We start from the raw sequence: 25,363 nt of genomic DNA on the forward strand, positions 1-25,363 counted from the left end.
GAAAGAGAGAGAGAGAGAAAGTGAGAAATCACCCTCCAGGAAGTATGGCCACACTACAAGCCCTTCATTCTTCTCTCAGGATTTTGGGCATGCATGCACACATACTCAATGTGACTTTCAAGCCACTGGGTCTGGGACTTGAACCATGTGGGAATTTAGCCCCTTAACCAACATGCTTTCTGCTAGCCCCCATTTTTAACCATTTTAAAATATACAGTTTAGTTGTTTTTAGTATATTCACAATTGTGAAACCATTACCACTGTTTAATTTCAGAACATTTCCAGCAGCCCTAAAAGATATCCCATATCTGATTGCAGTCCTATTTATCCCCTCTGTTTGCCTTCTGGCAATAACTGATCTACTTTCTGTCTCTATGGATTTCCCTGATCTATATATTTCATATAAATGGACTCATATGTGTGACTTTTTATCAAGTCTTGCTTCTTTCACTTGGGGCAGTGTTCTCAAGGTTCATCTGTGGTATAGCATGTTTTAACACTTCTTTTTTTTATTTTGTGGCCAAATAGTTCATTGTATTCATATACTGCATTTTGTTTGTTCATTCATCAGTTGGTAGACATAATGCTTTTTTCACCTTTTGACTATTACAAATATCACTGTGAACGTTTGTGCACAAGTTTTGCATCAATGTGTGTTTCATGTTCTCTTGAGTATACACTAGAAGAGGATTTGCTAGGTCATATGCTCTTTGTTTAACTTCTTGAGGAACTGCCAAACTTTTCCACAGTGGCTATTCTCCCTCTTTTTTAATTGCCAGAGGGCACATGTGCTTGGGGGCGGTGGGGGAAGAGAGAGGAAGAGAGTAAGCACTCCCTCCCCCCAGTGGGGTGTGGTCATGCCTGAATCCCTTTTTTATTTCTCCATCCTGTTGGGATTTTGGGCATGCACACATATGAGTCCAGTGTATCTTTCAAGCCACTGAGGCTAGGATTTCAACTGCAGTCAGCTACTTGGGAATCTAGTTCCTTTAACCACTAGGCTGCAGGACCAGCTTCGTTGCCCCTTTTTCATTCTCACTGCATATATGAGAGTTCTAGTTTTTCCACATTCTCACCATACCTGTTATTTTTTGTAATTTCTATTTTTGTTGTTACTACGTCCATGTTTACTACGTCCATGTTTAGTGATATCGGCCATTCTTGTTTTTTAGCATACTTTACAGTTTTTAGTAAAAGCCAAGTGTCGATAGTTTGTGTTATTTTCCTCCATAGAGAATTAAGTTTTCTCTTGGTACATGAAATACTAGGACTTTACGTTGAATCTGCTTTATAAGCCTTATTAGAGTTAATCTATTTCACTTTTGACTTTAGTCTAAGGAGAGGCTCTTCAGAAGGCCCACCAGAGAGAGCTTGGTTATTCTTAAAGGTCCCTTTAACTTGGGGTCTACACTCTGATCTTGCCTCCCTAACAGTGTGCAGCAAATGCAATCTCTGCTCACCTCTCTAGCCTCCTATTTCCTATTAGTTTTCTTAAATTCTCTGCTCCTTTGGATTCTTCCTTTCACGGACTTGCTTTAGTTTCCAGTTCTGTAGTAATCAAAGACTGACTCTTCTTGGTCAGTATGACTGCTGCTTTCTACTTCTTTTGTTTTGTTACACAACCAGCTCAAGGAAAAAGCTAAGATAACTACAGAACAAGTCTTATTTGCTTCCTTTTGTTCAGGAGCCCCTCTTGTTCTTTTCTGTGGAAGTTGCTCTTTAATGCATGCAGTTTTCTTACATGTCGAGAGTTTATTACTTATTAGTGGTAGGGTTTAGTTTGATACAAGCCACTCTATTAGTAACTGCAACAAATTGTTTCTTACAAGTTGAGTGAGAAGAACTTTACCTTATATTGCAAAGAAGGACATACATTTTCAATATAAAATTTGGAAAAAGAATATAGGAAGAGATATTTTTGAACAAAAGAAGGGCATGGTCAGCCAGGTTTAAAGGGTAATAAATGAAAATAATTGAAAGTAAGATTTGTGACAGAGTTGATGTTTGGTATCTTTTTTGAAAACTGAACAAGGTTATTAGAGTTTAAATAGTGCTTGTTGAATACAGAGTTTAAGATGCGAATTGAAGAGTAAATCTTTATTAAAAAGCAGTTAAGGGTGGAGAGCTGGCAGGTGGCATGGTGATTAAGGACGCTGGACTCTCACATGACCGACGATGATTGAAGTCCCGGACCAGGCTTCCTTTCCCACTTTCTCTCCCTTCTTCCTCCCGGTCAAACTAAAATAAATAAATAAACGAAGTTTAATAGAACTGCCATATGATCCAACAATTCCACTCCTGGGTATCTACCCAAAGCACAGGCGACCACTCAGTGGAAAAAGCACTTGCACAGCTATTTTCATTGCAGCCTTATTCACAATAGCTAAGACATGGAACCACCCCAAATGTCCACAAACAGATTAATGGATTGAAACATTGTGGCACATATACTCCATGGAATACTGTTCAGCCATGAAAAACAGCAAGGCCCTGGAATTTGATAGAAAGTGGACAAATAAGGAAAATTAGTTGCTGAGTGAAGCAAGTCAGGCTATGAAAGAGAGACATTGTATATCTCCACTTAACATACACCGACTGTCCAACTCTATGGTAGAAACAGAAAGACTGGAGAACATAAAAGTATTACAAATTGTAATGGACACTAGAGACAAAGTGGAAAGAAAGTGTGGGAGGAGAAGAACATAGGAAAGGAAATTTGGGGGGGGAAATGGAGAGGTAAGACACAGATAAGGTTTATTATCTATTGATGAGAATGTATAATAGTCTCAACTAGGCTGGACTGAGTTGTGTATCATGCTGCATAGTCTCTTCACAATCTAAATGGTGTATAGTATTTTAATGTATAAATAATAAAAAAATTTAAAAAAAAAAGCAGTTAAGGGTGGGCATGGTGGTACATGCCTGTAATCCTAGCTACTCAGGAGGCTGAGACAGGAATATTTTGAGTATGAGGCTAGTCTGGGCAACATAGTGAGACCCTTACTCTTTGAAAAAAAAAGGGGTGTGTGTGCAAGGGGCAGTGGGGTAGTGACGGCCCAGCCAAGGTGGCACATAGCATACTGGATTGTGTAGCTGATCTAGGATTTAGATTTCCAGGTCTACCTGAATATATGCAAGGCTTACGTGTGGTTCCTGAGATCCTGGGGAGCTAGAGGGTTGGGGAAAGGGGATCATGGTGTGAGGAGACCCTGTGGAAGATTCTTTTTCCTGTCTCTCTATCTTTCTCTTGAATACGCCTGTACACTCTAGCAAAAATAAATAAATAAATAAAAGTTATTATCTGGATTTAGTAATGAATAAAATTCTGCTTTTTATATAAGTGCTAGTAGAGGGTAGTGCTTGATTATTTCTGTAAATGTTAGTAATTACTAAATGGCTGGAGGTTTGACTATCTAAATGTGATAGCTGAAGAACAATGCATGTCTATTAAGTGTGCAAGAGAGAATCGTATTCACAAAATCTGAAAAAGTACATGTTCACTATTGGTCTGTCTAAAGATGTGGAAGGAAAGACTGTTCGTCGTTATTGGAATGGACATTATTTTCAGAACATGGAGAAATAAAGAAAGAAGCAGTAGTAGATATATAAAGAATAATGCCCGTCTTTTCTCCTGCAGGCTTAAAAATGGGGGTTTGGAAAGAAACAAACCATTTGCTTTCTTTACCAAAATATCCCCTAGAAGGGAACCAGGTATTACAGACTCTGCTTTGTATCTGCTTTTCCTTTTGCCCTTTTATGAACTCTCAAGGTTAGTCAGTGGTTTTCTTCAAAATTTCATTAGGAAGTTTGCCAAAGGCATCCTTTTGAGGCATCTGTCTCTGTACCCTTGGAGGCCATCAGTAATGTTTTCAGTCTGTAGCAGTAGTCGGCACAAAAAATGTTCAACTGAAATGTTGTCTTCATATTTTAAAACATTTCTCCTCTGTCAACACTTTTCTCTTTAAACAGTATAACATGTATCACATACTGGGACTTCTGGTCCTTTAATACTTTTTTTATACTGTACTTTTTAAGATAAAACTTAATAATAAATATATCCAGATATGTTAATAGGAGCTTCAGTTTTTAAACAAAATTTAACAGCAACAATAGATGCATTAGACACCTTTAATATATAAATATGTCACGATTCTTTTTGTATAGAAAATTAAAATTTTTATTTGCACTATATTGAGGTGTATATTAACCGTGGTGTACTTTTGGGTTAAGGTTCTCTGCTGCTGTGTTCATGCTCACCATCTTGTAAAGTTTTGGGGGCTGTTAAATGTGATGTTGATAAGTGAATGATTAACATGCATTAGAAGAAACTGAAATGCATTTGTATTTCTGTTCCTATCCAATTTAATAATATAGGCAATTGTTATACCATGTGCATATTTAAAATATTAGTTTAACTGTTTCTCTTATTTTACTAAACTGTCTTCTTTTAGCCACCCACACAGAATATGCCTATGGGTCCTGGAGGGATGAATCAGAGTGGCCCTCCCCCACCTCCACGCTCTCACAACATGCCTTCAGATGGAATGGTAGGTGGGGGTCCTCCTGCACCACACATGCAGAACCAGATGAACGGCCAGATGCCTGGTAAGTTTTTCTCCTCTAAGACATTAACACCAGAGTTGCTTAGCAACTGAAACGACATGGGGGCTCAAGGGATACTAGATTGTTGATGACAAAACTGCTTTGAATGCCCCCGAGTACAAGCTCTCTTAGAGTTTGTTAGCTACAGAGCTACGTGACCTGTATTCAGTGTTTATCAGGCTGCCCTTGGGCTTTGATGTAGCTGACACACAGCATTCCTCTGATGAACAGAACTGGCTAAATTTAGTCTGTCTGAAAGTATGCAATACAGTTGGCTTTAGAAGCTTTTTGGAAAAAAAGGCATTCTGCCATGGTTTAAGAATTAAAATCTATTTATAAAAAGGTATTATAACATTTCCCTGAGATTTTATTTACTTAAAATTTTATTGATCTCACAAACAGTATTGTCAGTAAAACCACATGGGGAAAAAAACAACAGTCTCTAAAATGCTGGTATACTTAATATTTTCTCTATGATGTTATTGAAGCTAAATCTCAATTTTTAGGAATGCATGTGCTTATAACATAAATATGGAAATTAATGTGAAAGCAAAATTAAAAGCTGGAAAGTATTGTAAGCATTTTAATATAGTTAGTCATTTACTTTTCTGTTTATCCATTTTACATTTTGAATTACTGGAATCATATCTTTTAGGCTAGTGGGTGCTTATTTAGTTACATTTTTCTGTTTTCTTTTGTGTGTGTGTGTATTTTGCCATAGGGTGCATATGCCTGCCAGAGAGAGACTGAGAAAGGAAAAGTGAGAAATCACCCCCCCAGAGTGGGGTGACCACATCATAATCCCTTCTCCTCCTTTCCCTCTTGTAATTTTGAGCACACATGCACATGTGCTGGTGTGATTTTCAAGTCTTTGTGTCCAGGATTCGAACTGTTGTTGGCTTTGTGGGAATCCAGTGCCTTAACACCATGCCATCTGTTGGCTCCTCTGGGTTGAATTTTTAATCAGAAAAATATCTTTAAACTATTTTGTTTTTGTAACAATATCGACAACACATAGCCATAATTTTTGGTGAAGTATTGCTTAGATTTAATATCAGAATGTGTTGATTTTCTAAAGACCAATCTTACATTCATTTGCAAAAAATTATTATATATAGTTAGCGATAAAGGAAGTAAATTGAAATAATAGAACAATTTATTATTAAAATTAGTAATTAGCATCCTTAGGGTGGAGTCTTCTCTAGCTAACTGTGTTCATTGGTAGATGCGGTGTCCAAGGATGATGGGGCCAGGAGGTGGCATGGTGGTTAAGGTGCTGGGTCCCCTGTGGCCAACTCTGCTGTTTGAATCCTGAACCAGCGGCCTAAGGGTGCATGTGCCTACATGCCCAGTCTCGAGAGGAGAATGAACGAGGGATTGTGGTATAGCCATCCTCTGTGAGGGGTGATTTCTCAGTTTTCCTTTGTCTCTCTCTCTCTCTCTCTCTTTGGTGAGTATGTGTGCCTTATGGGGGGGGGGGGGGGAGGAAGAAGAGTGCCTGTAGGGGGGGGGGGGGAGATGGGTATAGTAAAAGAAGCAGGAGAGCCCAGAGCAAAAGAGCCCAGGCATCTTGAATTATAGAAGGTAGGATGGATCATGTAGAAGGGGAAATAGTGTTTCTGTGGCAATCTATTCGTGCTAAGGCTTGCAACGCTGATGACCCTCACACAGTATGGAGGTAGAAATAAAGACATTACACAGTCTTTTCTCCTCTATTTCTCCTTTTGGGATTTTGGGCACACATGCTCATGTGTCCAGTGTGCTTTTCAGGCTGTTGGGTCTGAGATTCAAACTGCTTAGTCAGCCATGTAGGATCCAGCTGCCTTAACTTCCATGCCATCTGCTTGCCTCTCTCTTCTTTTTTAATGTTAAAATTTTTTTATCTACCTGAAATTAGCTTTTAATAGAAAGAATGAAATAGTGCCCCAACTTGTTTTTTTAATTTCCCAGATGACTACCCAGTTGTCATATCACTGTTGTTTTTCTTTTTTTCATTATATTTTATTTTAAAAATATTTATTTATTTAATTTTATTTGTTATTATATTCCTATTTAATTTTATGAGAAGAGAGAGAGAAAGAGAAAGTGAGAAAGCAAGCCACTAGGTCGGAGACTCAAACCGTGGTCAGCCATGTGGGAGTCCAGCACCTTAACCACCATGCCACCTACTGTCTCCATGAATTGGTTTTCTATTGCCCACCCATACTTAAAATGTCACCACTGTTAACATTTTCTAAATTATGTATTTGAGTAGTCTGTTCTGGTCCATTGACCTATTGGTCTATTGATTTGAGTTTAGTACTACATCCTTTCAATATAAAGCTACTCCAGCTTTATATTGGATTGTCAGAAAAGTCACGGTGCATTTTTGTATAGAAAAACATGAGAGGGCAACAGGTGGGGTGGTGGTTAAGGCGCTGGACACTCCCACATGGCTGACCATGGTTCAAATCCCGGGCTTGCTTTCTCACTTTCTCTCTCTCTCTCTGGTCGAATTAAAATAAATGAATGAATAAATAAATTTGAATTAAATAATTATTTTGAAAACATGAAAAATACATCATGACTTTTCCAATGATGGCAGTATATGTTTTTCTCTCTTATAAAGGTAGTTCTCCGTTATTATTCTCTCCCCTTTTTTTTGTAAAGTTTTTTGCTGTAGATCGTGTGTGCTTGCCAGAGAGAGACAGAAAGAAAGGGAAAATGAGAAATCACTCCCATGAGGGATACACACACACCCAATGTGATTTTCAAGCCCATAGGTCTGAACTTCAACTACACAGCTGGCCATGTGGAATCTAGCCACATTAACCTCCATACCACTTGCCCACGTACCACATACCACAAAACCTCGCTATTTTTTTCAATCAGAATGTTCCTGGCTTTTTTTGCGGGGGAGAGGTTTTTGCTATAGGACACGTGCGCTTGCCAGAAAGAGACAGACAGAAAGCGAGAAATCACCCCCCTAGGACGGTTGGCCACACAATCCTTTCTCCTTTATTCTCTTGGGATCTTGTGCACGCACGCACAGGTGCCTGGAGTGAGTTTAAGCCACCGGCTTCAGGACTCGAACTGCGGTTGACTGCATGGGAGCCCAGCAACATAGCCATTATGCCAACTACTGGTTCCAGTTCTTGGCTTTTCATAAGCATCAGTTTATTAATCTGTAAAATGGGAGTGATAACAACATGCTCTTCACAATATTTGTTCCTGTTCATGTAAGCTACTTACTTTGTTTGCTGTTGATTAAAAATGTAAGTTTTTTTTTGGTATTATTTTACTACAAAAATTAAAAAGCTTTTTAAGCTACTTTTATACAGATCATATCTTTAACTTTTATATTTTGGTTTTGATCATTTTTCTTCAAAGGACCTAACCATATGCCTATGCAGGGACCTGGACCCAATCAACTCAATATGACAAATAGTTCTATGAATATGCCTTCAAGTAGCCATGGATCCATGGGAGGTTACAACCATTCCGTGCCATCATCACAGAGCATGCCCGTACAGAATCAGATGACAATGAGTCAAGGACAACCTATGGGAAACTATGGCCCCAGGCCAAATATGAATATGCAACCAAACCAAGGTAATCAAGCTTTCTTTATGTCATTCCTGACTAAAGTGTCTTTGAAAGTGATGTGATTATATAAAATTATTGGCTGATTATAAAATTGCATTCGAAATAATTGACAGGTATGTCCATAAAAAGGTAATGTTGAGTTTGAAGCTATTTAAAAATCTCATTTGTTTTATATTTAGAAATTAATGTGTTCAATTTAGTTTTTTGTGCTTATTTACTTTTATGTCTTTTGGACAGTTTATTTGGTATTCTGTGTTGTTTAATTGTTTATTAAAGCTAATCAATGAATAACCAAACATTTGGATTAGAATTGGAAAATTAAGGAAATGTAATTTTATCAAGTAAAACCTCTTAAAAACACCTATTCTATTTTTCTTTTTTTTACTTATTAAGGATGTATTGACTTACATGAATTTCCCTTGTTTTATGAGTGTTTTCTGAAGCTGTGTTTCATCCTTAAAGGTATTTTTGAAATAATTTGCTATTAGAAAGTTGAGTGGTGGTGCCACTGTATTCTTGTCATCTTAGAATGGTGTGAGTTCATTAAAGTTTATTACCAATTTCAGGGAATGAAATTGTTATGTTTCTCTTTTAAGTGTCTTTGAGTAATAACTAAAACCAGTAAGTGGCGTTCTGTTCTACTAATTGCCTGCTAAAACATTTGGCATGTTGCCAGCTTAAAGCTATTTCAATTACAAAATGTGGTTAAGTTTAACAGTGTAAGATAGAAGTAAATGTATTTGTAATAAAATTTCCTAGATTGTGATTATACGAAACAGAATTAGTTTTATTATTAATTAGTTTTTTTATAATCACTAAAATGAGTACCCAGATAAATGAAATTAATGCTAACTTGTTATTATTTATGATAAAATAGTATATTGTAATTTAAAAATACTTATATAGATGTCTTTTATAATTTTGCTATGGTATACTGAAAATAAAGGGAAATAGATAGTAGAATAAACTGTTTGGGGGGCTGGTGGGTTGGGTGGTGGTTGGGGCGGCTGGAATCCCACATTGCTAACCATGGTTCAAGTCCTAGACCAGTGGTTTGCTTTCTCACTTTCCTTCACTCTCTCTCTCTCTGGTCAACTTCAGAAAGGTAAAATAAAATGATAACAATGAATAAAATGAAATCAAATCTTAAAAATTAAAAGGAAGAAATTGTTAATCAGTGTAGCTTCACAGAGCTGATACTGTTCCATAATTTTTGCCAAAGTTTAGTGCACTTGGTGGGATAATTTCTTTTTTTTCATTAGGTCAGTGAAACATTCAGAACAAGATCCAGTCTGTGCTGGGTCAGAAGGGAGTTCAGATGTGTTTTCATAATTTGTTTATCAAGAGAAAAAGGAAGAAATTTGATAAATGATTCTCATAGTAACTATAGTAATGAAGGCACATTTCTTAGATGCCTCTAGTTGAGAAAAGGTAGGATCTGTATAAAAGTGAGTGTTGTTACCACATGGTTTGATATGACATGATAAGATTTGAGGAAGAAAAAAGATGCGTGCAGCAATGTGCATGTAGAAAATAATTACAGTTTTTTTTGGGGGAAAAAAAGTTTAAAGGAGTTTTTGCTATAAACTTAGTGAATAAATATTCTTTTTAAAAATTTGACCTTTCATATGAATAGTTTCCCCCCTTATAGTAGTTATGTTGCTTTTGGCTTTGTTCTCATAATTTACAAATTTCTTAATAAAAAGTAGAGACTATCTCAACAATAAGTATGTAGAGATCTGAATTTTAAAAAATAAAAGACTCTTCAAAAGAGAAAGTAGGAGGGCTTAACAGGTGGTGTGATGGTTAAGGTACTAGACTCCCACAAGGCTGAGTACAGTTTGAGCCCCAGACCTGGAACTTGCTTTCTCATTTTCTCTCTCTCTCTCCTTTCCCTCCCTCTCTTGCTCTGTCTCTCTATGGTGAGTGCATGTGCCCTGCGCAGATAAAAATAATAATACTGGTAAATAACGTTAAGTGACTTTTTATTTTAAGGAAAAGAGAGAAAGTAGGATGAAAACTACTGAGGAAATTTTCATTAAAAAAAATCTCTTCAGGAAAAATAACCTTTTCCTTTAAATTTTGATGTTTTGGAATAAAGAGAACACCACACAGAACTGTAATAACAAAAAAGGAAAGTTATACAATGTTCTGGCAGCATACACTTTCTTAAGAATATAAATTTTGGGGTCAGCAGGTGACGTCGTGGTTAAGGCACTGACTCCCACATGGTTGACTGTGGTTCGAGTGCCAGACCCAAGAGCTTGAAACTCATGCAGGCACATGTGTGTGTGTGTACCCAGAATCCTGAGGCGAGAATGGAGAAGGGATTGTGGTATGGCCGTCCCTCCTGAGGGGTGATCTCTTGCTTTCTATCTATCTTTGTCTCTCCATTGAGCACATGTACCATATTGCAAAAATCTCTCAAACAAATGAATATCAATTTTTAATTATGTGCTATCAAATGGATAAAAAGTTGTTTATTATGACAGTAATTTTCTTAATGAATTTTTCAGATTCATTATAAAACATTTTCTTCGTTTTTACAAAATAAACTGCACATTTGCATTACACATTTTTGTGTTTAAACACAAATCGGCAGGAAAAATTAGAGGAGACTGCATTTTAAATAGTTCATTTTAAATAGTCCTTTAATAAAACTTGGAAAAATAAAATTTATATGAAAGAAAACATTTTTGACTTTAAAATTTTCTCTCACGTTGAGCCCGCAGGTAGCACAGTGGTTAAGGCACTGGACTCCCATGTGGTCCATGAGATCCTGGACCCAGCAGCTTGAAATAGGCTAGGTGCATGTGTATGTACGCCCAAAATCCCAAGAGGAGAAGGGATTGTGGCGTGGCCATTACCCAGGGGGTTATCTCTTGCTTTCTGTCTCTGTGTCTCTCTGGTAAGTGCATGTAGGAATAGCAAAAAATACCTGAAAAAAAATTTCTCTCACAGCTATTGAAATATCAAAGGTTTTTGGGGGCCAGCAAATGGCGTGATGGTTGAAGGCGCTGGACTCCCATATGACTGACGGTGGTTCGAGTCCCGGACCTGGTGGCTTGCTTTCTCAATTTCTCTCTTTCTGTCTCACTCTGTACTACTGCGGTCAAATTAAAATGAATGAATAAATAAATAATGTTAAATAAAATAATTCTTTAAAAAAAGAAATATTAATGATTGTTTGAACTAAAATCAAAATGTCACAATTTTCTTTTGAATAGCTCTGTATTTTTGCATATTTACCTTTGTGTTAAGAAATAGAAAAATCTTGTTAGTCAAGGAAAAGAAATATTTCTGGAATATCTTAAATTAAACCTATGTTAATTGACAAAACAAAATGGAAAGACTAGTGCAGATAATGTAGTTGTAAAAAGAAACAATTAAATGACAATTATTTAGTATATTAATTGTTATTAATGTGTTAATAATTATGATTTACTTTAGTGACTTTTTGGAAACTGATGATGTAATTTTAAACAAAACATTGCAGGTCAAGGCTAGGTGCATTAATTTTTACTAGTTTTCATTTTTACTTCACTTCACCTACTCCTTTGCAAATTGATGTAAGAATTCTGTCTCCTCTCCACTTCTTTCTTTCTCTACTTTTAAAGTGAATTAGAGGGAAAAAAGAAACTACTTACAAAGCTTTTTATTGTGATTTAGAAGTCCGATAGAAATTAATCTAAAAAATATTTCATGGGACCAGCAGTTAGCATAATGGCTATGTCGCTGAACTCCCATGTAACCGACCGCAGTTTGAGTCCTGCACCCAGTGGCTTAAACTCATGTCAGGCACGTGTGCTTGTGTGCCCAAGATCCCGAGATAAGAATGGAGGAGAAGGGATTGCGGCGTGGCCATCCCCCCTGGGGGGTGGTTTCTCGCTTTCTGTCTCTCTGTTTCTCTGGGGAATGCATGCACGCTATAACAAAAACCTCTCAAAAAAAAAACAATGCTGACCTAATTAAATTCAGTAATTATATGTTACTGTTCATTTTAAAAAAGGATTTCACCAGTGACTGTTTTTTGAGTTTACTGAAAAACAGCTTCTATGTCACTGGTATTGTAATTGGTGTCTACTTTTAGTTCATTTGTAGTGTTTTACATACGTATAAATTTAGAAAGCCAAAGTATCTTTTTTACTCAGCAGCTAACAAGTACTATAGCAGAGTGCTTTTCTTTGTGTTCTTTTAAAGAGTCTATTGCTTCCAGGTAGGAGATTTAGCAAATTTTTAATGATAACTTGTTCCTTAAAACTGCTCACAAAATGTTGCCTAAATACAGTACCAATCCAACATATATTTTCCATATGTTAACTTTCACTGTTATCTAGATCAAGTTTATTGGTTTTTCCTTTGAACCTAAGAGTAAGATCTGTGTTCAAAGTGAACCATATCTTCTGGCATGAGCATATTTATATAAAGAACATAAACTCCGGACTAGCAGTTGGCATAATAGCTATGTCGCTGGACTCCATGTAGTCAACCACAGTTCGAGTCCCAGACCCAGTGGCTTAACCTCACACTTGAGATGAGCCTAACATTTAATTATGTATGTGTGTTATAATAGTGTATTTCTTTGTGTCTCTTTCTTATCACTGTATATAGATCTTCTTTAGTTCAGAAATGGCAGTAGCCTTATAATTAACAAAACCATATATACTTTTTAAAAGAATTATTTATTTAATTTGTTTATTATTATTAATTTTGAGTTTGACCAGAGAGAGAGAGAGTGAAAAAGCAAGCCACCAGGTCTGGGACACAAATCTGTTGGCCATGTGTTAGTCTGGCACCCTAACCACCTCACCACCTGCCGGCCTCAGTCATACATACTTTTGATAGGTGCCTCCTAGTCTTTTACTATTACAAATACTTTTGGAACTTAAATCTTTTTATGTATGTCTTTGAGTACTTGTTCAAAGTTTTGTTAGGATAAATCTATTGGGTTATTGAAAAAGTCATGAGTATTTTTTCTACGCAAAAATGCATCATGACTTTTCTGACTATACAATAGACGAAGAATTGTTATGATTTTATATGTAAATACTTAAAATAGGTGAGAGACGTTGCCAAATTGTTTTCGATAAAGGTAGTGCGAGGTCATCCTTATAGAGCACGAGAGGGCTTACTTCATTCAATAGCCAGTTACACTTAAATCTTCTTAGTCTTTGTTAAACGTATGAGGGAACTTTAAATAAAGTTCATAGAGCCTCTCTTCTGGCTGGAACCATGGAGCGCATTAAAGAGAAGGAAAACAGTTTTCTGTTGCGACAGAAACCAAGAAAAAGGTTCCTGCTATGCTAGAAACCCTTAAAAAGTGAAGGAATTTTGCGGAGCCTGAGAAGTTTGCTCAAAAGATGCTTCGAAAGGCAAGGAGGAAGCTTATCTATGAAAAAACTAAGCACTATCATAAAGAATATAGGCAGACGTACAGAACTGAGGTTCATATGGCCAGAATGGCAAGAAAAGCTGGCAACTTCTGTGTACCTGCAGAACCCAAACTGGTGTTTGTCATCAGGATCAGAGGTATCAATGGAGTGAGCCCAAAGGTTTGAAAGGTGGTGCAGCTTCTTCTTTGCCAGATTTTCAATGGCACCTTTGTTAAGCTCAGCAAAGCCTCAATTAACATGCCAAGAATTGTGGTACCATATATTGCATGGGGGGTATCAGAACTTAAAGTCAGTATATGAACTAATCTGCAAGCATGGTTATGGCAACATCAATAAGTGAATTAATTTTACAGATAACTCTTTGATTGCTCAATCTGTTGGTAAATTTGGCATCATTTGCATGATATTTATTTATTTTTGCAGTCTAAAAACAGCCACTTGTTTATTTATTGACCAGATTATAAAAATAAACATGGTAGATACCTTAGTTCAGTTCAGAATGAACTAAGAATGTGTTAGAATGCCCTAAGGTATCCACCATGTTTATTTTTGTAATCTGGTCAGTAAATAAACAAGGCGCTATTGTCAGACTGCAAAAATAAATAAATAAAGTTCATGGAAAAATGGAATTAAGAGATAAGGGAAGCCTCTTAGCCTTATTATTAAGGAAGCCAGATGCCTGGCTGGCTCTAGTGCCTTGAAAAACATGCCTGGCATTTGCACAATGCGCAAAGTTCTGATGGAATGGAGAAGTAAAGAGGGGATTTCAGCATCCCCATACGTTAGGGGGTGCTTTCTCCATCTCTCTGTCTCTGATTCATCCCTCCAGAACCCAAAGGCATATTCTGTGTGGGTGGCTAAAAGAAGACAGTTTAGTAAAATAAGGGAAACAGTTAGACTAATATGCACATGGTATAACAATTGCCTATATTATTAAATTGGATAGGAACAGAAATTCAAATCCATTTCAGTTTCTTCTAATGCATGTTAATCATTCACTTATCAACATCACATTTAACAGCCCCCAAAACTTTACAAGATGGTGAGCATGAACACAGCAGCAGAGAACCTTAACCCAAAAGTACACCACAGTTAATATATACCTCAATAGTGCAAATAAAAATTTTAATTTTCTGTATGAAAGGAATTGTGATGTATTTATATATTAAAGATGTCTAATTGTCAGTGGACACAAGTGTTTTTTGTGCTAGATGATTCCAACTTTTCTACTTTCCTACTAAGTAATTCAAGGCTAGATGTTCTAATGTAGGCTATGGCTTTCTACCTGGAGAGCTCTTTAGAACTTCACTCTTAAGAACTCTTGTACCACATAAATCTAGAGCACTTTGTTTTTTTAATTTATTATAACTATGTAGTGTAATTGAAACTATTTAAGAGGGATCTTTTTTAAAAAAAAAAAATTTTCCAGAGGGCATATGTGCTCACCAGAGAGAGAAAGAGAGAGAGAGAAAACAAGAAAGCACCACCTCCCCAATATGATCACACTTTAATCCTTTTTCTCTCTCTCCCTTTTTGGGATTTTGGTCACATACTCACATGTGCCTGTTGTGTTTCTCAAGCCATAGGGTCCAAGACTCAAACCATGCAGCCTTGAGATTCAGCTGCCTTAATGACTATACCAAAGGCTGGCCCAAAGAGAGATCTTTTAAAGGAGTTGTCTAAACTTTTTTTTTTTTTAATGAATGATGTATTTAATTTTATTTATTATTATTATTATTAAATTTGCTCTAGGGCACATGTGCTCACCAGAGACAGAGAGAGAAGAGAGGGAAAGAAGGAAACTGAGAAAGCAAACTACCAGGTCTGGGACTCAAACTGCAGTTGGCCATATGGGAGTACAGGCTCTTAACCACCATGCCACTTGCTGACCTCAGGAGTAGTCTAACTCTTAAAAAATAGTCTAGTTTTTTATTTTGCAGGATTGATTGAGTCATAACACATCCTTTTCTGATACTCAATCACCAGAAAACTAAATACATAATATAGTTTCTAGACTAGTTTATAAAGATGACATGATTTAAATTTATGCCTTTGAGCAATCCAGGATTTCTTAACTAATTTCTGTTGACATTTTGAGGTGGGTAACTCTTTATCGTGGGTGCTAATCCTGTGCATTATGAAATGTTTAGCAGTATTTCTGTCCTTTACTCACTAAATGGCAGTAGTTCTCCCCTCCAATTGAGATGATCAAAAATGTGTCCAGACTTTGGGAAATGGCCTTTTAGGGTACAAAATCACTCAAGGTTGAGAATCATAACTTTAAGAAATGGTTAAGGTGGGCACAGCCATGGTGGCGCATGTTCTAAAATGCTGTGTTCTGCAGGCTGGGACCATATGGGAGGCCTAGGTTCAATTCCCAGTCCAATTTAAAGGTCAGGCTGAATGGTAAAGGCCTGTAATCCTAGTGACTGGGAAGGCTGAAGCAGGAGAGTTGTGAGCTCGAGTCTGGCCTGGGTGCCAAAGCAAGACTCTGTCCAAAAGAGAGCCGACAAGCATGGTAGTGTATGCCTGTAGGTAGCATGTGCCTGCAGTCTCAGCAGGGAGTCTGAGGCAGAAGGAATGTGACACAGATTCTGAAGGGAAAAAAATAGATGAAATGATTAATGTGAATTAGAGCATATAAAAATGGTTTGTATCACTAAAGAAACAAGTCACAACTAACAAATTATTGTTAATACTATAATATTTTAGTGCCTTTTAATATTTTTAATGATAATTTCCCTAAAAATTTCATGTGATGAAAAAGCATACATCTTTTAATTCGCTATTCTTTTTACCAGCTACAGTCTAACATGTTTTTCATTGGTTGCGAGGAAACCAATGAGCTGTTCGTAATACCTTTAACTGAACCATATAAGTGGTTTAGTTTGAGACTTAGGGATTAAGGAACAAATAGTAAGATGTGAACAGTAAATCATAAAACACAAATATGAAAAGAGAACTGGGGAGGTTATTTATGCGATTTCATGGTCTAATTCTTATAGCATATAGCTAATAACAGTGGAGTGAAGAAATTTCTTGTATTAGGATTTTTATATTATAGAGATAGAGATATACAGAACTTTTTCAATGTTGGTAATGGCATGGGAAAAATACAATTTGTATACTTGGAAAGGAGGCTCATAGCATGGGCTTTAAAGTTTTCACCATTTAGAAATTAATGTAACATTAGGTAAGACCCGTAATATTTGTAAGCCTTTAATTTTCTTATATGTAAGATGAAGTTGATAGTAATATTTGCCATTTCATAGGGTTCTGGGGAGAATAAATAATACAGATAAAGCTCTTAGTTTAGTGTGTAGCACATACTCATTAAATGTTAGCTGTGGCGGTTAAGGGCACTGGACTCCCACATGGCCGATGGCAGCTGACCACAGTTAAGAGTCCCAGACCTGGTGGCTTGCTTTCTCACTCTCTCTCTCTCTCTCTCTGGTCAAATTAAATAGATAAAAAAGTTAAAAAAAATTATTTAAAAAAAGTCAGCTATCATTTTTAATTGTATTTAAGATAATTCTTATATTAAATGATATAATTTATAGACTCTAACCAAATTGGTTTGCATGTGGAGATGAAAGTGTATAGGTGTATATATCAATATGTTACGTATATAAAGTATATTTTAAATTATATCACTCAAAGTTCTTCATAAATTAATTGAAACAGTGTTATCTTTATAGTTGAGTCTTAAACGTGTTTTCTTTTTGGTATAACTGTAAGTCACTGTAGATGGTGACAGTACCCATCCTATCTTTATATCCCTATGGCTCCTGGCCTGGGGTCTAGTGTATAAGTACTCATTGAATTTGATCTTTGATTTAATCTAAAAAATACAAAAATTCGGGAGTTGGTATAATGGCTATGTAGTTGGACTCCCATGTAGTCGACTGCAGTTCAAGTCCCAGACCTGGTGGCTTAAACTCATGCCGGGCGCATGTGCGTGCATGCCCAAGATCCCGAGAAGAGAATGGAGGAGGAAGGATTGAAGTGTGGCCATCCTGCCTGGGGGATGATTTCTTGCCTTCTGTCTCTCTGTCTCTGTGTTTCTGGAGAGCACACACACCCTATAGCAAAAACCTCTCCAACAAAAACAAAACAAAACAAAACAAAAATTAATTTGAAAAATCCTTCATGTTGACCATTAACTTAAGATAAAACTAAATATTAACCATCTCACTGGAGCAAGGCATCCGGTCATATAAAATATGATAATTTGGGAATATTTCACGTTTTTAAGTTATAGGGCATTATTTTTTTAGATGATGAGGATATAAAACTCAAAATGGGAAGAAATATTATGATAATGATGAGTACTTATTATATGTCCTTGCAGACTGTTTGAAAAACCTATTCTAGTAAGACATTAGGGTCTCTGTATGCATTATCATACTTTGTAATGTATCATAACACCAAAGTTATTCATATAAAACATGAATAATAATCTTTAAGCACATAGTAATATGCTATTTTTTGCAGAGAGTGGTTATAATAGATTCATTTCGCAATCCTCTCTCTGTATTACACATTTCAGAACTTATTTTGGTGTAACTTTTTGACATTTAGCTCTCGTTTCCATTAGTGTCTCAGAGATAATACAGCATTGTCAGTGTAGTGTATTTCATTATCATAAGGAAAATAATATGCTTCCTAAACAGAATTGAAGTCATAAAGTAAATTTTTTTTTAAAGGCTTCAAGGAAAACGATGAAAAGCACCTTGTTTTAGTAGTGCTAGCCTACTGCATTCTCTTGGTTTTAGACTTGATCCTGAACGATGCTGGGATCCTCAGAGGAAGGGAAATGACAGAAGAAAAGAAGGGTGGTAATTGAGCTCTTTGGGATTGGAACTGCTGACAGTCCCAAAAGATAAAGCACAAACAGCATGGTCTCTCTTGTCTGGGCCCTAAGCTGAGATTGTTTTTTCTCTTTAGAGCAAAGCTTAGAATTTTGTCTTTATGTGTCTTTTGGGTTTTATTCTCCCCATGGCTGTTTTGGTTTTGCTTCCTCTCTTAACTCTGACTCCAATGCATATTGCATTCTTGAGTGGTATAGTTACCTTGTTAAGACATAAAGTCTTTACAAAGTGTTGGAGAATAAAGATAAGGCAAAACCTTCATTTTCTTGATGACAAATTTCAGGAATGACCAAGTTGCTGATAAAATTATGAGTATTACAATTTAATATATTTTTTCTTTTTTTGGAGACGTTTTTGCTATAGGGCATGTGCGTTCAACAGACAGAGAGAGACAGAAAGTGAGAAATCACCCCCCGGGGGATGGCCACACCGCAATCCCCTCTCCTCCTCTCTCCTCTCAGGATCCTGGGCACGCACGCACACATGCCCGATGTGAGTTCAAGCCACCGGGTCCAGGACTTGAACCGTGGTCGACTACGTGGGAGTCCAGTGACATAGCCATTATGCCAACTACTGGTCCCTATAATTTAGTATTTTTTTATATACAAAATATATTCATAAGTTCTAGCTTAGACTGTTTCACAACTTTTTTATTGTAAAATTTGCTTCTGAGCTATAAAATTTATTGATGATTTAAAAAAAATTTTTTTAATTGCCATAGAGATAGGGCGTGGTCACACACAATCATTTTCCTCCCATTTCTACATTCTGTCAGGATTTGGGACATATGTGCACATGTGCCCAGCATGTTTCCTAAGCCTCTGGGGCCAGGATTCAATCTACATCAGGCATTTGGGATCCAGCTCCATTAACCACTGCACTACAGAGCCAGCCCACAGCTTATTTTTAAGTAGAGGCGGTAGAAAGAAGCAGAACAAACATGTACTCTAAAATCAGACTTGAAGTTTGTCTTATTTTCAGTTAATATTTACTAGCTATATGATGTTGATCTTTGGATTTCTTGGCTAAAGATGTGAAAATTAGGCTCCTTACCTGTGTAGACGTTAGGGATTTACAAAAAATGAATAGGAAAGCGTGTAACTGCCAGCATAGCTGTACATTCAGTGTTAAGTTCTCTTCTCCTCCACTCTTGGAAGAGTCACTTTGTCCTAATCATGAAGAGTTTCTTTGTTTTGGGGGCCTAGACAATGATGCAGTGGTAAAATGCCACCCACTGTGAGACTTACCCACATGGGAAGGTTCCTGGCTTGCATCTGCACACCTCCTTGAGTATACAAGTTACTCATGTGCCCACGATCAGATCTGGCTAAAGATGCGAATGCATGTGTTGGTCAAAATCCTATCTCTTCTCACTCATGGAAGAAATACGTTTTATTTTTTAATTATCTGGGCTGGTACCATGGCCCAGTGGGTAAAATCTCATTTGGCGGACTATGGTTCAAATCCTAGCCCTGGTGGCTTATAAAACATGCTAGGTGTGTGTGTGTGTGTGTGTGTGTGTGTGTGTCTATGACAAAAATCCCAACAGGATGGAGAAATAGAGAAGATATTGCTGTGTGATCTACCTCGTTGGAGAATGCTTTCTGCCTCTTCCCCTCTCTGTGTCTCTGGTGAGCACACTTGCTACACCCTCTGACAGTTAAAAAATAGTTTCTTTAGATTTTTAACATAGGCTGTGTGCACTTGCTGGAGAGTGACAGAGAAGGGGAAGGTGAGAAATCACTCTCTGGGAGAGATGGCCACACTTTAGTTCTTTCTTCTCTGTTCTCACAGGATTTTGGGTGTGCATGCACATATGCATGTTGTGATTTTTCTTTTTTAAGAATTACTTATTTAATTTTACTTATCATTATTTTTTAATTTGATGAGAGAAAGTGAAAGAGCAGGCTGCCATGTCTAGGACTTGAACTGTGGTCAGCCATATAGGAGTTCAGACCTTTACTATGCCACCTGCTGGCCCCACCTCTTATGATTTTTTCTTTTTAAACCACCAGGTCTGGGACTCAAACCATGGTCCACCATGTAGGAATCCAGAACAGTAAGCCTTAGGCTCATGGGCAATTTAGCGTGTAAAACTTAATCCAGGCTTTATACTCTTTGTTTTTTGTACTTTTCTTTTGCGAATGGTCACCAGGTCACCAAAGGGGGAATATGTAGTTATGTAAAATGACTCATATATTCTTCAGAAAAAATAATGGTTATGATAGCAAAATAAATAGCTCCCTACACCACAACTTGGTCCAGTGAACCTCTCAGGAATTGCTTACGTTGTCAGATGGCAGCGTGGAACTTTAGGGAATATATTTTTGTTGTTACCAATATAATGCTAGAGCAGTGGTAGTTTGACTAAGCTGGTATTACTTTGGAAGCTGTAGTTCTGGTTTCTGAGCCTGTAGCTTATTGTAGTTCTCAACCTATGTCTTTGTGTGTGTGTCTCTCTCTCTCTCTCTCTCTCTGGTCAAATTAAATAGATAAAAAAGTTAAAAAAAATTATTTAAAAAAAGTCAGCTATCATTTTTAATTGTATTTAAGATAATTCTTATATTAAATGATATAATTTATAGACTCTAACCAAATTGGTTTGCATGTGGAGATGAAAGTGTATAGGTGTATATATCAATATGTTACGTATATAAAGTATATTTTAAATTATATCACTCAAAGTTCTTCATAAATTAATTGAAACAGTGTTATCTTTATAGTTGAGTCTTAAACGTGTTTTCTTTTTGGTATAACTGTAAGTCACTGTAGATGGTGACAGTACCCATCCTATCTTTATATCCCTATGGCTCCTGGCCTGGGGTCTAGTGTATAAGTACTCATTGAATTTGATCTTTGATTTAATCTAAAAAATACAAAAATTCGGGAGTTGGTATAATGGCTATGTAGTTGGACTCCCATGTAGTCGACTGCAGTTCAAGTCCCAGACCTGGTGGCTTAAACTCATGCCGGGCGCATGTGCGTGCATGCCCAAGATCCCGAGAAGAGAATGGAGGAGGAAGGATTGAAGTGTGGCCATCCTGCCTGGGGGATGATTTCTTGCCTTCTGTCTCTCTGTCTCTGTGTTTCTGGAGAGCCCACACACCCTATAGCAAAAACCTCTCCAACAAAAACAAAACAAAACAAAACAAAAATTAATTTGAAAAATCCTTCATGTTGACCATTAACTTAAGATAAAACTAAATATTAACCATCTCACTGGAGCAAGGCATCCGGTCATATAAAATATGATAATTTGGGAATATTTCACGTTTTTAAGTTATAGGACATTATTTTTTTAGATGATGAGGATATAAAACTCAAAATGGGAAGAAATATTATGATAATGATGAGTACTTATTATATGTCCTTGCAGACTGTTTGAAAAACCTATTCTAGTAAGACATTAGGGTCTCTGTATGCATTATCATACTTTGTAATGTATCATAACACCAAAGTTATTCATATAAAACATGAATAATAATCTTTAAGCACATAGTAATATGCTATTTTTTGCAGAGAGTGGTTATAATAGATTCATTTCGCAATCCTCTCTCTGTATTACACATTTCAGAACTTATTTTGGTGTAACTTTTTGACATTTAGCTCTCGTTTCCATTAGTGTCTCAGAGATAATACAGCATTGTCAGTGTAGTGTATTTCATTATCATAAGGAAAATAATATGCTTCCTAAACAGAATTGAAGTCATAAAGTAAATTTTTTTTTAAAGGCTTCAAGGAAAACGATGAAAAGCACCTTGTTTTAGTAGTGCTAGCCTACTGCATTCTCTTGGTTTTAGACTTGATCCTGAACGATGCTGGGATCCTCAGAGGAAGGGAAATGACAGAAGAAAAGAAGGGTGGTAATTGAGCTCTTTGGGATTGGAACTGCTGACAGTCCCAAAAGATAAAGCACAAACAGCATGGTCTCTCTTGTCTGGGCCCTAAGCTGAGATTGTTTTTTCTCTTTAGAGCAAAGCTTAGAATTTTGTCTTTATGTGTCTTTTGGGTTTTATTCTCCCCATGGCTGTTTTGGTTTTGCTTCCTCTCTTAACTCTGACTCCAATGCATATTGCATTCTTGAGTGGTATAGTTACCTTGTTAAGACATAAAGTCTTTACAAAGTGTTGGAGAATAAAGATAAGGCAAAACCTTCATTTTCTTGATGACAAATTTCAGGAATGACCAAGTTGCTGATAAAATTATGAGTATTACAATTTAATATATTTTTTCTTTTTTTGGAGACGTTTTTGCTATAGGGCATGTGCGTTCAACAGACAGAGAGAGACAGAAAGTGAGAAATCACCCCCCGGGGGATGGCCACACCGCAATCCCCTCTCCTCCTCTCTCCTCTCAGGATCCTGGGCACGCACGCACACATGCCCGATGTGAGTTCAAGCCACCGGGTCCAGGACTTGAACCGTGGTCGACTACGTGGGAGTCCAGTGACATAGCCATTATGCCAACTACTGGTCCCTATAATTTAGTATTTTTTTATATACAAAATATATTCATAAGTTCTAGCTTAGACTGTTTCACAACTTTTTTATTGTAAAATTTGCTTCTGAGCTATAAAATTTATTGATGATTTAAAAAAAATTTTTTTAATTGCCATAGAGATAGGGCGTGGTCACACACAATCATTTTCCTCCCATTTCTACATTCTGTCAGGATTTGGGACATATGTGCACATGTGCCCAGCATGTTTCCTAAGCCTCTGGGGCCAGGATTCAATCTACATCAGGCATTTGGGATCCAGCTCCATTAACCACTGCACTACAGAGCCAGCCCACAGCTTATTTTTAAGTAGAGGCGGTAGAAAGAAGCAGAACAAACATGTACTCTAAAATCAGACTTGAAGTTTGTCTTATTTTCAGTTAATATTTACTAGCTATATGATGTTGATCTTTGGATTTCTTGGCTAAAGATGTGAAAATTAGGCTCCTTACCTGTGTAGACGTTAGGGATTTACAAAAAATGAATAGGAAAGCGTGTAACTGCCAGCATAGCTGTACATTCAGTGTTAAGTTCTCTTCTCCTCCACTCTTGGAAGAGTCACTTTGTCCTAATCATGAAGAGTTTCTTTGTTTTGGGGGCCTAGACAATGATGCAGTGGTAAAATGCCACCCACTGTGAGACTTACCCACATGGGAAGGTTCCTGGCTTGCATCTGCACACCTCCTTGAGTATACAAGTTACTCATGTGCCCACGATCAGATCTGGCTAAAGATGCGAATGCATGTGTTGGTCAAAATCCTATCTCTTCTCACTCATGGAAGAAATACGTTTTATTTTTTAATTATCTGGGCTGGTACCATGGCCCAGTGGGTAAAATCTCATTTGGCGGACTATGGTTCAAATCCTAGCCCTGGTGGCTTATAAAACATGCTAGGTGTATGTGTGTGTGTGTGTGTGTGTGTGTGTCTATGACAAAAATCCCAACAGGATGGAGAAATAGAGAAGATATTGCTGTGTGATCTACCTCGTTGGAGAATGCTTTCTGCCTCTTCCCCTCTCTGTGTCTCTGGTGAGCACACTTGCTACACCCTCTGACAGTTAAAAAATAGTTTCTTTAGATTTTTAACATAGGCTGTGTGCACTTGCTGGAGAGTGACAGAGAAGGGGAAGGTGAGAAATCACTCTCTGGGAGAGATGGCCACACTTTAGTTCTTTCTTCTCTGTTCTCACAGGATTTTGGGTGTGCATGCACATATGCATGTTGTGATTTTTCTTTTTTAAGAATTACTTATTTAATTTTACTTATCATTATTTTTTAATTTGATGAGAGAAAGTGAAAGAGCAGGCTGCCATGTCTAGGACTTGAACTGTGGTCAGCCATATAGGAGTTCAGACCTTTACTATGCCACCTGCTGGCCCCACCTCTTATGATTTTTTCTTTTTAAACCACCAGGTCTGGGACTCAAACCATGGTCCACCATGTAGGAATCCAGAACAGTAAGCCTTAGGCTCATGGGCAATTTAGCGTGTAAAACTTAATCCAGGCTTTATACTCTTTGTTTTTTGTACTTTTCTTTTGCGAATGGTCACCAGGTCACCAAAGGGGGAATATGTAGTTATGTAAAATGACTCATATATTCTTCAGAAAAAATAATGGTTATGATAGCAAAATAAATAGCTCCCTACACCACAACTTGGTCCAGTGAACCTCTCAGGAATTGCTTACGTTGTCAGATGGCAGCGTGGAACTTTAGGGAATATATTTTTGTTGTTACCAATATAATGCTAGAGCAGTGGTAGTTTGACTAAGCTGGTATTACTTTGGAAGCTGTAGTTCTGGTTTCTGAGCCTGTAGCTTATTGTAGTTCTCAACCTATGTCTTTGTGTGTGTGTGTATCTGTGTTACAATAACTTATTATTTTAGAATTATTTTACCTAACTTTATTTATCCATTTATTTATTTTTTGACCAGAGAAGGATAGAGTGAGACAGAGAGAGAAAGAGAGAAAAAGAGAATGAGAATGAGAATGAGAAAGCAGGCAGCCAGGTCTGGGACTTGATCCCTGTCAGCCATGTGGTAATGCAGTGCCCTTAACCACCCTTATAGTAACTTATTAAGAATAAGAAATAACTTAGTAAGAATAAGAAACATGACAGCCCTTTGGCTTCAAGAAGATCTTGTAGTTGGAAAAGGGAAAGAAGATCCTTTAAAATTTTGTCCCAAAAGTTAAAATTTTATGAAATTCTACTGATATATTTGTAAATATCTGTGTAGTTTCCCTACCTTGCATTATATAATGAACAGACACTGAAAAAGAGAACAAGATGGAAGTTCTGAATTTGGTTTCTTTTCCTTGGTTTGACTAGTGATTTGCTATGAGATTTTGTGAAATTTAGTTTATTTATTTATTTATTTTTTAGTATAGTGTAAGGATTATATCTTTTCCAGAAAGA

The 25,363-nt window shown here is 36.9% G+C and overlaps 1 protein-coding gene across 2 annotated transcripts in view; it reads left to right on the plus strand.

Annotated features, from left to right (window-relative positions):
- Nucleotides 1-25,363, plus strand: part of SS18 (SS18 subunit of BAF chromatin remodeling complex) — an 82,025-nt gene that overhangs the window by 32,190 nt on the left and 24,472 nt on the right. For both annotated transcript variants that reach the window (XM_006154534.3, XM_014590160.2), the window contains 2 exons: nt 4,452-4,605; nt 7,972-8,193. In XM_006154534.3, the coding sequence (XP_006154596.1) occupies nt 4,452-4,605; nt 7,972-8,193 (376 nt within the window). The remainder of the gene's footprint in view (nt 1-4,451; nt 4,606-7,971; nt 8,194-25,363) is intronic.

Source organism: Tupaia chinensis, unplaced genomic scaffold (genome assembly GCF_000334495.1).
Source record: "Tupaia chinensis unplaced genomic scaffold, TupChi_1.0 Scaffold000414_1, whole genome shotgun sequence".
Taxonomy (NCBI): Eukaryota; Metazoa; Chordata; class Mammalia; order Scandentia; family Tupaiidae; genus Tupaia; species Tupaia belangeri.